The 12,919-nt window shown below is 31.9% G+C and overlaps 1 protein-coding gene across 1 annotated transcript in view; it reads left to right on the top strand.

Annotated features, from left to right (window-relative positions):
* Window positions 1-1,272: 1,272 nt before the first annotated feature.
* lap (phosphatidylinositol-binding clathrin assembly protein lap) overlaps window positions 1,273-12,919 on the top strand; it is a 59,556-nt gene continuing 47,909 nt past the window's right edge. The window contains exons 1-2 of the mRNA XM_088234044.1: window positions 1,273-1,276; window positions 6,319-6,461. Of these exons, the coding sequence (XP_088090170.1) occupies window positions 1,273-1,276; window positions 6,319-6,461 (147 nt within the window). The remainder of the gene's footprint in view (window positions 1,277-6,318; window positions 6,462-12,919) is intronic.

Genomic DNA, 12,919 nt, shown 5'->3' with positions numbered 1-12,919 from the left:
ATAAAATTGACTTTTTATTACGAAACTGGTTTTTACAAAATATGTGGAGAGAAAGACTATCGAAACCAAATATGGACTGTAAATATGAAGATAAATAAACGTATTACTTTATATAAGAGAATAATTAAAAGCCCCCTTTACTTACCCGGATCCGTTTGAGAGGTATTGAGGCCTCTTTTCAGATCCGCGCTTTGCAAAAACAAATTTTCAGCTTTAATGAATTAATAATGAGGTACTTTAAATATAAATTGATATTCTTTGTTTATAAAAGATTCGCGTTATTTAGAATAAACATTTACTACTTTCAATACCCCTTTCACTATCAGTGCGCCTCTGTCTATGTATATATTTAATTCATCCGTGTTGCGAAAAGGGGATGATGACGTAACTATCTCTGGACTGGATCTGAAGCGTAAGATCAATCGTCGTGTCACCACGTATCAAATGATTAAGATACGCTGCAATTGGAATAACAATACAGTATCCTATGCACCACGGAGTTTGAAAATGTTTTTTTTTTTAATTTTACTAAATGTTATTGAATATTTGTATATTACCACTTACCAACTTTTCTATGTCGACCGGTTTCGTCAGGACACCAATTAAACCAACATGCTAAACCCACTATACTGCTATTTCTAAAAAAACATAAAATACTTTCACAATCTAAATAGTGCATGTTTGTTCTTATCAGTTTATGTGCTTATTACAATGCATGTCACGTTGGTTTTATATTTTTGGGCAACTGTGGTGAAGGTATATAGTGGGTTTTGCATGTTGGTTTGGTTTGTGTCCTGACGAAGAGACGGGTACGTCTTGACACCGGTAGACATAGAAAATTCGGTAAGTGATTATATACAAATATTTAATAACATTTAGTAAAATGTTTGACCATAAAGTTAATGCTTTAAATATTAACAATCTTTTATTTTATTTTATTTATTATAGTTCACAAACAAACTGCATAATATGGCATTGGTAAATTAATCACACTTTGTTTTGTTTAGATATTGTTCATCAATTTTATGTGAACACAATATGCACAAATAAGTTTAAAAAAAGTTTATATCTTATTTAAATTATGATGAATATGTGTAGGTAATGTACACACTACTAACATTGAATTATTATAGGGTGCGGCATTGCTTCCTCCCTAGTTTTGTAGGTGGTTAAATAAAATCTATTTGGGGTACATTAAATTTATTTTTATTTCTGTCAACTACAATAAAATAATTTGTATCTTCTGTTGTTTCGAAATGAACGTTAGACAAGATGGGTTCGTCATTGTCTGAACACTCCTGCGAGAGATCTCTAAAGCGTCGAACAACTCTCTGGAGCATTTCTCGCGGTACCTATACGGCGAAATTCCGCGTGGATCGCCTCCTTCGGGTATAATACACCTATATAAAAGAATTTTTTTTTTTTCTGCGTTTGTTTTGTGTGTTTAGCTGTTAGTTGGAAATACACGCGACGTTTATAACGTTGTGAAACGGTTTTTATATTATCTGAACAATTAAACAGCCGCAGTTGCACATAAAATACAATATGTTTCTGTAAATAAAAAACTATGTAAATTTTCTTATGACTCCATCAAACTAAACATGTTCACGCCTACGATTAGGATGGTTAACACTGTTATCTTTAACTGTATTTTTAATATTGTTAATGCGTTTTTGCGTTTTTATAATTTACGTAAATACAGGTAAACGTCATTGTACGCCGGGGTTCCGTTCCGAGAGTCACCGCCGTAAAAAAAATCGGCATAAAATGAACACAAATATAAGGTTAGATCCGCGTCAAAATTCTAAGAACAATCTATGTTTATTTTATTCATATCCTATATATATTCTAAATAATTATAATTGTATTTAATACATTCAGTTTAAATTCGTTTACAAAACAAATTGTAAACCAGTTTGTCGCTGCTAAATTAAATTCTCTCGCTTTTTTGAAAAAATCATCAGATTTCATTTACTTTGATTGTTGCTTCCTTTCTTGCCGAATCATAGCATAAACTACAAATGTTTGAATATTCTTTTAATTTGAATAATAATAAAATTAAAATTAAAATCATACCTTTCTATTTTTCTAAAAACAAAACAAAAACAATAGGCTGCTCGCGTACACGGTAATAGATTAAAACAACTGCTATTAGAATCGCGGCGCCCACTGTCGTCTGGTGTCAGCCGAACCGGGAAATCCTACGCCGGCACCAACCGGTGTAATTGTAAATCGGCTTAAATCGAACCGGCGAATACAGTACGAAAATGTGTATATTTGTATAAAATTTTTAAGTGCCTTCGTCAGTAACTTTAATTTTAAAAAAATGTTTATACCAATGAAGACTAATTTTTCATACATAAAATTTGATTTCACTTAATTGAAAATAACTCTGTTAAATTTCCATTGTAATCGGGGCCTTATATATAAAACACGTTTAAATAAAATGCAAACAAAAGCTAGCGAAATAGTCTGTTTCGAATAACAACGAATTATAAAATTACTGCGTCACCCATACGTTTTTTTCGGTTTAAGGAAATTTTAAGCTGGAAAACTAATATGTGCATTTAAACATGCAAATTATTTTTTTCCTCGTTATATAATTTATCACGTACGCCACGTAATTATTTTTCTAACGCTTTAAATAATAATGATAATAATCGTGGTTTATTAACAAAAAATAAAAATTTCTTTGTCTACTACATACACACTTAGGTTATAGATTTCTCTGGATCGTGTCTAGTCTGCCTAACTAGGTACAACCTGTTTTAAGGCAGACATTTTTATGCAAAATTAACAATAATATTACTACCTACTAGTTAACAGTTATACAATATCAATTTATACCATTTATTATTTAAGAATGTTTTTGAGTAAATTTTCTGATTTTTCTCTACATAAACCCAGTAACCAATTTTTTACAAATTGATTTAGTTGAATCCGGTTCATGGTTTTGCAATGTTCAGGTAACATATTGAATATTTCGGGGCCCAGAAACCTGATTTTTTTTGCCCGAATTCAGAGTTTGTGGTAGACCCCATGATCCATCCTCTAGTTTGACTTCTGGGGAGTGTGGGAATGTTTATATGTTTTCATATTTCATTTAACAATGACTTCGAGACAGAGTTTGAAATTTTATTCAATTATCAAACTTATCGTGTCCTGAGGCTAGTCTCAGCTTTTATTATTTTATTTTATTTTATTTATTAAAAGAAAAGAATAGCCATTACAACAAAAAATAAATATTTACAAATAAACCAAAATTACAGGTCAATTATAGTTTTCTATACATTACTAAATACAATGTCAAAAAAAGAAAAAAAAAAGCGTACATTGAAATAGCCACTCCGCATCATTCCACACGTAATAAATAAATAAAATATTACAATAATAATGAAATAATAAAAAAAATAAAAGAAAAAGTTTTTTGTTTAATCGGGTTAAGAAATCTTTTCGCCGGCGGATCCATACGGAGTAATACGGAGCTATCACTCCTCCCTTCTTTCTTCTTTTAAACAAGAGAAAATAATTACAATAGTACAGTGTACAAAAAAAAAATTAGGTGGGTACAGTTAGATTAAATTATAATTATTATTTTTAATTAGGGTTCTAGCATTTTCTTTAAATTAGTTTAAAGTTAGGAAATATATATATATTTCAGCAAAAAACGTGTTATAATTATTTACAATTCTGGGCAAAGATGCATTCTTATTATTATTCGTGCTTGAAAACGGTATCATTAATGATTCTTCTAGATTTTAAGGTATCGATTTTGTAATGTACTGTAGCTACTTCATAGTTATTGAAATGTAAATATTTTTTCCACTCAATGCATAATGAATAGTTTAGACTTAATAATGTATCCCGATAAATGTTAGGTAACAGCGTCATTTAATATTTAAACACTCGTAAAACATACAACAGTTTTATACTTACGTAGATACGTTTCCTACCGAATATCTCGACAAACAACGATAAGGTGCGTACGTTTAAGGCTATTTTTCAGATCACGGTAAAATATACGTGGATTTTTCACGGTACTCGGTTTGTAATCAAATTTGACATAAGGGGTATATTATAATTAATGAAATTATTTTTTTTTTGGATTTATTTATATGTACACAATTGCATTATGACACAATTATTAATTTTCATGTCTCGACTTGCCAGAAAGTTCATTGTTAAGTCGGGATTCTGTTATACATGCCTTAAAATTATGTACATAATAATATCGTGGGGTAAATACCATAACTAGGTAACTTCAAAATCAGTATTTTTGAGTTAACCACTAAAATACATATTTGTATCTTCCTCCAAGAATGCTACAAATATGCAAGTCGTGATGCATTCACGTAATATTATGATTTGATTGCACAACTTGTTTATTTGTAGCATTCGTGAAGGAGGAATGAGGATACAACAATGTGTTTTATTAGTTAACTCAAAATGCTGATTTGTGCAGATAGATATATTAATGTTATGACACACGCATCGATGTGATAAAATACATTTAATTAAAATAATACAAACTATGAAAATATAATACAGATAAATAATGGAATAATATAGTGGTGTAGCAATATTAAGATCGTGGAACTAAAATTTGTAATTTGATTCTTTAATTCAATTTAATAAATAATTTTACAAAATAAAATAACTTAAAAATTATAATACATTTTCATATTTTTCATTCCCTTTCTGCACCTAATGGTGCATATAGCACTGCATTGGCACACCAATTGCAGCGGATCTTGATCATTTTTGTTACATGAAGGTAAGATGATCAGTCTGACGCTTCAGGTACCAGTCCAGGGACTATGTGATATTTTTAGTGTGAAAACACCCTTTTCAATCAATATTTCATATCAACCATGTCGGAAATCGAACACGAGACCTCTTGCATGGTAGGCAAACACTCTGACCATTACACCACTTATTTAATATTACATTTTAGTCGTACAATACTACATGTAATAATTTAGCAAACTAATAAATAAATACATGGACGTTTCAATTAGTAATAGTTTAATTACTCGTTTACAAATTATTGAGAATTATTATAATGTTTATTTACGAATGTATGTATGTATACATAATATAATAATATATTATATTGGTAATAATGAAGACAGCATCGCAACAGAATGCATGAAGTCAACGGTCTCCATATATTTAAAATATTTTTAATTATAGGTGCAAGATGTTAATTAAAAATTTTATGATAGGCCTAGAATAAAGATTACTCTTTCAAAGCTTAAAAAAAAATCAATTAAATGAAAATTGCTAGCGAAATAATACGTTGAAAGAATTAAAAAGCTTTAAATGCGATTATCTCGGATCTTGTTTTATTGACTTAATGCATTTTGTCAGTGAAGCCTCGATATTTATTTCCGCTGTAATCTCATACATTGGATTCTTCCTTTCGATAAAATCCAGTTATGGATGTTCATCTTTAACATAAATTGAAATAACGCTTTAAACTACGTGCACTAGCTTGCCCACCATATACCGCACACCGCATCTGAGGACATAAGTCTCCTTGGCGGTGCCCACTTACACGGAAAATTTGCTCGTTGTCAAACGAAAAAAGCGGCTTGAAGGAGCTCTCTGAAATCTGGTAGCCTTAGCATCTTTGTGCTGAAAGAAAGTAATCCAGAAGTCCATAATATGTACTTCATTGGATTGAGAAAAGAGGGAAGTTAACTCTTCGCTGACTGGGACTAAATTGATTGGACATGATCAATTAAAAATCAAGAATTTTAAAGCTTTTAAAAAAGTTTTTAAAAGCCTTGAAATTCTTTTTGGAAGCCTCTAGATCTGTATATTCGACAGGACCTATAACAGGGCCACGAAGAGTAGCGAGAAGCTCCATCCGGTAATTATAGAGAAGGGGAAAGGGACAAGACCACATGATGTGTTCATAAGATTGGTTAGGATATCCTCAGCAGTACGGAGGGGAGTCAACAATATTAAAAACAAATAATTTTTGATCAAATCTACCATGACCTGATAAAAACTGCGTAGTCCAGTGATCGGGGATAACCCAATAAGATTCTAAGCGCCGACGGATTGAAGGAAAAAAAAAAGACAACCCTCCCCGAAGTGGAAGATTCCCATCGCGATTGCCAAAAATCAAGAAGAGCATTTAAACTACGTACGACAATCGAAAATGTCTGGTGGCTTTTGTTGTTTTATTATTATTATTAATTGGTTTTGTTTTAGAAGATTCTCTGGGTTTTGAGTTCCTCCTGTCGTATAAATTTGTCATTTACCTTATTATATTTATATTTATTCTAATCATATATTTTCTCTCGACAGATCTAGTCCACTGCACAAATGAACCAAACGTGTCAATACCACAACTAGCCAATCTACTGGTGGAGAGGTCGCAGAGTACAAATTGGGTGGTCGTGTATAAAGCCCTTATCACGGTGCATCATATGCTAGCATACGGAAATGAGGTAAGATATGATCAAACGTTTTTATGAACTCTCACATCAATAAACGTTTCAGCTCTTTTACTACAATTATATCAACAATTAAGGGGTTAAATTGATTTGTATGTTTTGACGTAAAACAAATACGGACACGTGAAACCAAACGTGTTCATTTTCATTAAGGCGATTCTAAACGAAAATATGAAACTAATTTTCATTAAGGTGATTCTAAACGAAAATATGAAACTAATTATTCATAGATGGCGCTTTTATAATTAAAACATGTAATTTTTACGTTTATTTTCAATGGAAATTTAACAAAACTCGGTTTGCGGAATCTTTGGAAGCCACCAGATCTGTATATCCGACAGGACCTATAACAGGGCCACGGATAGTAGCGAGAAGCTCCATTCGATAATCATAGATAGCGGGAAAGGGACAAGACCACATAATGTGTTCAGAAGATCGATTAGGATATCCGCAGCAGTACGAAGGGGAATCAAAAATATAGAAAATAAATTAATAATTTTCCACATACAGTCACGTTTTATACTGTAGAAGACTTGTCTACCCCCGCGGGAAGATTCAGAATAGCACCCCAGGGTGATTTTACCATTTGCCTACATGCTGCGGAGCAATTATTTTACGAACTGTATTTTTCTTGTGCGATTCCTAAAATATATATTTAAAAAAAAAATCCGATTGCTTTTTTCCAAAATCATATCATAATCATACTAATAAATATACTATGTTTGAAGCACTCGAGTATTAAATACACGAATTGCTGATGATTTCAATTTAACATTGACTGAATATATGTTTTGATAAGTTAAAAGTAATATGCTACAATTGCAAATAGTATCAACTGACCTACCATATTAACTCGCTTATGACATAATAAATTATTAATCATTTTGATAACCCGAGTGTATTTGTAATATTTTATCTGTCAACTGGCTTCAGGTCTAAGGTCGGCGCCTCGAGCACCGGTAGATTATAAATAGATTATATTATAATAAATTTGCATTTACATCTTATTCTTGCAGTATTGCATAATAAAATTTAAGTGTTAGTATTGTTTTCGTGTTCAGCTTTTTTCACAATTCTTCCCGTACAACGACTGAATTGTCTCAACATTATCGCTATTCGCAATAACTATTGGTGCTGCCGGTTGCAGGTTTTTAAATAAGACCTGGGACTCGATTATGATGGGATGATAAAATTTATCTTCAATTTCATCTACAAAGTAAAATTAAGCTTTCTGTATTAAAAATATAATTTGTTTACATTTTTTTTTTACACTTTCGTTCAGAAATATCGATATTGTTTATACCGTCTCAGTATATACCGATGAAGATAGCCGTTCATAATCGCGGACCTGTATCTCATTGTTATGAATGTACGCTATCTTCGTTTAAAGAAATTGAAATAAGCGAAATCTTAATATGTAGTTTTCCACATGTTTTTTTGTACAGTAATACTCAAATTATCCGGATTAATGAGTGCCAGACGTTGTACGGATATGCAGAAATCTGGATAGTTGATTAACCATTAAATTAAAGCAATGTTTTGAAAGTAGACGCTCAATTCAGACCTCTTTTTTATTGCTTTTGAAATAATAGAGCTAATTGGAGTCACATTAAAAACTAGTCAAGCATGTCCTTACTTACGAGAATTTATTTGTTGATATAATATCTTATTTATTTTTTATTTTCTGATAACAATCCGGATGACTGGAGTTCGGATAAACGGAGTTCTACTATTTTTATTATTATATTAATTTAAAGCGAGCAGCTTAAAGCTGGGCCCCGATTACAATGGAAAGTTAACAAAGTTATTTTCGACTGTCCTTCAAAAGTCGATTTTTGTGGACGGAAATGAGTATATTTGCACAAGCGTTTAAAATATCTTCGTCGGTAACCTATAATTGAACATGTTTAGAAGAAAAAAATGTATGCATATTCTGCTTTTCATACAGAAAACTTAATTTTACTTTGTAGATAAAATTGAAGATAAATGTTAACTTCCCATTGTAATCGGGGCCCCTATATGCTTAAATTTATTTTAGCAAAAGTTAGTTGTTGGCGCACTTTAACTTTTACAAAACAAATCTAATTCAGTTTCGAACCCATAGAGGCTATACGTTGAGATCAGCTCTTGTGGCAGTTTATTCCAACCATCAACAACCCTATCGCTCAGAAAATGCTTTCGTGGATTTAGATTGAATTTGGTCGTCTCCAGCCTGAGACTGTGGCCTCGAAGACGAGCTGTATTATTATTTTCAAATTCGTATCTTCAGATTAATATACAGGATGTTCTTTAAACCCTGTCACATCCGAAACCACGATGATCTGTATGAGCAAGAAGATATATTGGCACATTAAAATAAGTTTTTAGAACGAATAAAATTTACAAAAATAAAATATTTAAAAAAACAAATGGTTGCTTACTTCTGCAGAGGAGAAACGAGGAAAGGAGAGGGGGAGTCTAATATACCGTCAACCGCGCGGCGGCGCCCCCTCATATCTCCCCTGCAGAAGTACGCAACCATTTGTTTTTTTTTTAAATATTTTCTTTTAAAAACATTTTTTCGTTCTAAATATTTTTGTAAATATGCTAATATGTCTTCTTGCCCATACTGATCATCGTGGTTTCGGATGTGATAGGTTTTAAAGAACACCCTGTATATGGTAATTCGGAGAAAACTTTCGGTCCTTTTTTGTTTTCCGTACCTGGGGCCCTAATTGCAATGGGAAGTAAAATCGAATTTTCGATATGAAATATTTATATAATTATTTTTTAAAACATCTTCAATGACACGTTACTGACTCAGATACTTATTTTTTTAAAATGTAAATATGTTTTTTCGTCTAGAAAACTCGATTTTACTTTAAACACAATTTAAATAACTGTTAATTTCTGACTGTTATCGGGGGCCTGACCACGTAATATGAAGAGTGCGTCGAGATTGATCGATTTTCGTTGCTGTAGCAAACTCGAATATTCCACGTGCCATTCAGAATATTTGAATATAACATTTGTAGGCAGGATTATACACGAGAATCTTTCGTTCAGTTTCCATTTGCTTCCATTGTTAAATATAACCATTCGTAATACCTAGATATTAAACATTAACTGTAATATGGGTTCTTGAGAATAATAGCTTTTGTAACACGCGTCCCAAAGCTGCTATTCTGTCATTTCTCGAATTACTACTTTTGAGTTAACCATGTCAATATTCATGGAAGCTTTAATTATATTGTGACAGCTAAAAATGATTTAAACCACTATATCCATTTCCCATAAAATTATTCCAAGGCAAATGATAAAGTTTTCTGGTTATCTTCGCCTAAAAATGCGTATTATTTTTGTCGGTGACATGTTACTGAATATTAAACGTGGTACGATAATAATTAGTACAAATGAATTCTTCGTTTTGAAAACATCGATAACTCTGTCAGAAGACTCTGCTGGGTTTTTCTTTTCAGTAAACTATAAGTGCTGTAGAACGCCGTTTATTTCAAAGTTACTCCCTAAATCTTAAGATTTTTCTGTGGGACACGAGTTTAAAAGCATTTGTGTTAATACTTAATACACACATACATATTTATAATTCTTTCAATTGCATAATATACCGTATTACCCGAATATAACGTGATATTTTTATACTCAAAATATTTTTCAAAACAAAATCATTCGCGTTATATTCAGGGTTAAGATAAGTAATTCTTTCCTTTCATTCCTGCTCCAAATATATAATACGACCTATGTATTAGGGAAAATTAATATCTGTGAAAGAAAATCTACTCTCAGTCAGTATTTGATTCAGGCAGAGGAAAACTCGTCGAAATTCAGCGCTGCCCAAGCATAAGGTTCGGATATCGTGCTTTGTAGTTGCCGGCCCCTCTGCCTGGAACCAATCGCCTTTACACTTGCGAATTATCGACAGTCCCAGTCAGTTCAGATCTCAACTGAAATCACGCGTCTTTCGTTTATCATACTCTAAATTTTAAATCAGAAAATATAATATTTAACTTTAGCCTAGTTAGAATGTAAGTTTCCGAATAAACTTGTAAAGCGCCCTTGAGGAGATTTTTTAGCAAAAATGGTGCTATACAGGGTGTTCTTTAAACCCTGTCACATCCGAAACCACGATGATCAGTATGGGCAAGAAGACATATTGGCATATTTTAAAAAATATGTAGAACGAAGAAAACTTGTAAAAATAAAATATTAAAAATAACAAATGGTTGCTTACTTCTGCAGGGGAGAAGCGAAGGGGGCGCGGTTGCGTGGTTGACGGTGTCCGACTCCCCACTCCTCGTTTCTCTCCTGCAGAAGTTAGCAACCATTTGTTTTTTTAATTAATTTTTTTTAAACTTTATTCGTTCTAAAAATTTATTTTAATGTGCCAGTATGTCTTCTTGCTCATACTGATCATCGTGGTTTCGGATGTGACAGGGTTTACAAAACATCCTGTATAAATCAGACAAATATTAAATATTATTATTTTAGTAGTAATTCGCTGCGGCTTATAGATATGACCTTTCGTCTTATTGTATAGAACAATATCGTTCCGAATTTCTGATTTAACAACAAACGTTTAACGATCGGTTTCGGTTTGCGCTTGTCATTCTCGACCTGAATACTTACGGTCCGTTGTATTGTTGTTAACTGTAGCCAACTTCGTGATTGATAATCAATGTTTTTTGTCCGTATGGGTGACTTTTAACGGATGGTGTATTATTACTCTGTAATATATTATATAGGTCGCGTTATATTCAAAGCCTCCTTGTATTCGGGATAAATACGGTAATAGATATACTACAATATGTCAAGAAATATTTTTTTTATGTTTGTATTTTTTAATTTTATATTTCATGCGATGCTTTCATGATCCGTTAGATTGTTGAATAATTTTCGAATAACGCAATTTAATATTCGCTCTCCGATTTAATTTGTAATTCGCGGAGCGATCGTGAAACCCCTAGGTTTCAATCTAGTGTTGTAAGTGTGGAAAACTATTTTTGCATTCCGAATCAACAAAGTAATCTACAGCCAATTTGAAGTCACAGAGTTTTAGAGAGTTTTAGAGATATATAAATAAAATTACTATGTTTTATGAACCACTTTTTATTGACTCAACCGACTAGTTTCGGCAACTGCACGTTGCCCTCTTCAGGGTTATATAATAACTAAACATACATAATACTCGTATCGAGGCTCTACTGACAAAATGCATTAAGTCATTAAGACAAGGACAATCCAGACTAATGAACCCGGGACTGAAATTATACAATAAACTACCAGACAAAACTAAACAAAAGACTCAAACAAACTTTTCAAAAAATGTAAAAAATATTATTTTGAACAACAGAGTATGAATGAAAAATGTTTATATTATTTTATGTAAAATGAATGTAATAATCCGTAAGGGTTTATAAATAAATTTTCAAATAAAAAAAAACAAACAAGTTCCGATGTAATTGGATTTAAACCTTTTTTATTCTTTCAACGCATTATTTCTCTCACATTTTTTTTTGTAAAGCTTTCAAAGAACAAACTGTATTCCAGGCAAAGCATAAAATTTGAAATTTGCGCCTTTATTAAGAAAATATTTTAAATATATAAAAACTATTGACTTAATGCATTCTGTCAGTATAACCTCGATATGTAAAAGACAAAGTGATCTGTCACCCACTAATCTGTTCACTGTTTCTCTTACATATCTATGTTTAGTTATTATATAACTCTAAAGAGGGCAACGTGTAGTTGCCGAAACTAGTCGGTTGTGTCAACAAAAAGTGGTTAATGAAACAAAGTAATTTGATTTATTTTATGTCTCTAAAATATAACAAGATCCACAAAGTTAGTGCTACAAAAATAATATAAAATTTAAAAAATCTAGTGTTTAAAATGAATTTTTGCGTTTTTATTTTTCATTGATTCTTCGTTACATTTTGTCTGGCCTACTCGGCCCGGCAGGTAGTGTGCTATGCCGAATAATACCGCGATAAAACTTAACGTTTAAAAATACCGTGATTGCTTTATCGTTTACCGTACTGCTTAGAGCGTTCCACGAGATAAATTCATTCAAAGTGTTTTTGCGGGTCGAGGTCATCCTTACATAACTCCACTCCTACCTGCTATTCGTATCAATTATTATGTTCACCGAGGTCTAAAGGATTCACAGTTATTGTTGTCCTGTATTATTCATAATGTGTCGAATGAATCCTTGTCGCTTCGGCGGTAATATCGATGTTCAGTTGACTTTGGTTGGCAAGGGTCACGTCTAGTTTAAATCTGCCCAATGATTGACCTAATATAATTCGATCAATAAAAAATTGCTCAATGCAGCCGGGGTCATTTTGTTTTTCAGCTTATTCTAAACGAGCATCTGTTCATGATTTTACAGGTTATTATTCATTTTTATTTTTGTTTTTTTACAATAAACATAATAATAAAACAGAGTATTAAAAAAA

This window comes from Micrasema longulum, unplaced genomic scaffold, assembly GCF_059751315.1.
Source record: "Micrasema longulum isolate JH-2025_06_02 unplaced genomic scaffold, ASM5975131v1 h1tg001183l, whole genome shotgun sequence".
NCBI classification, from domain to species: domain Eukaryota; kingdom Metazoa; phylum Arthropoda; class Insecta; order Trichoptera; family Brachycentridae; genus Micrasema; species Micrasema longulum.
Note: the sequence above shows the minus strand (reverse complement) of the source record. Positions and strands in the feature narration are given on the sequence as shown.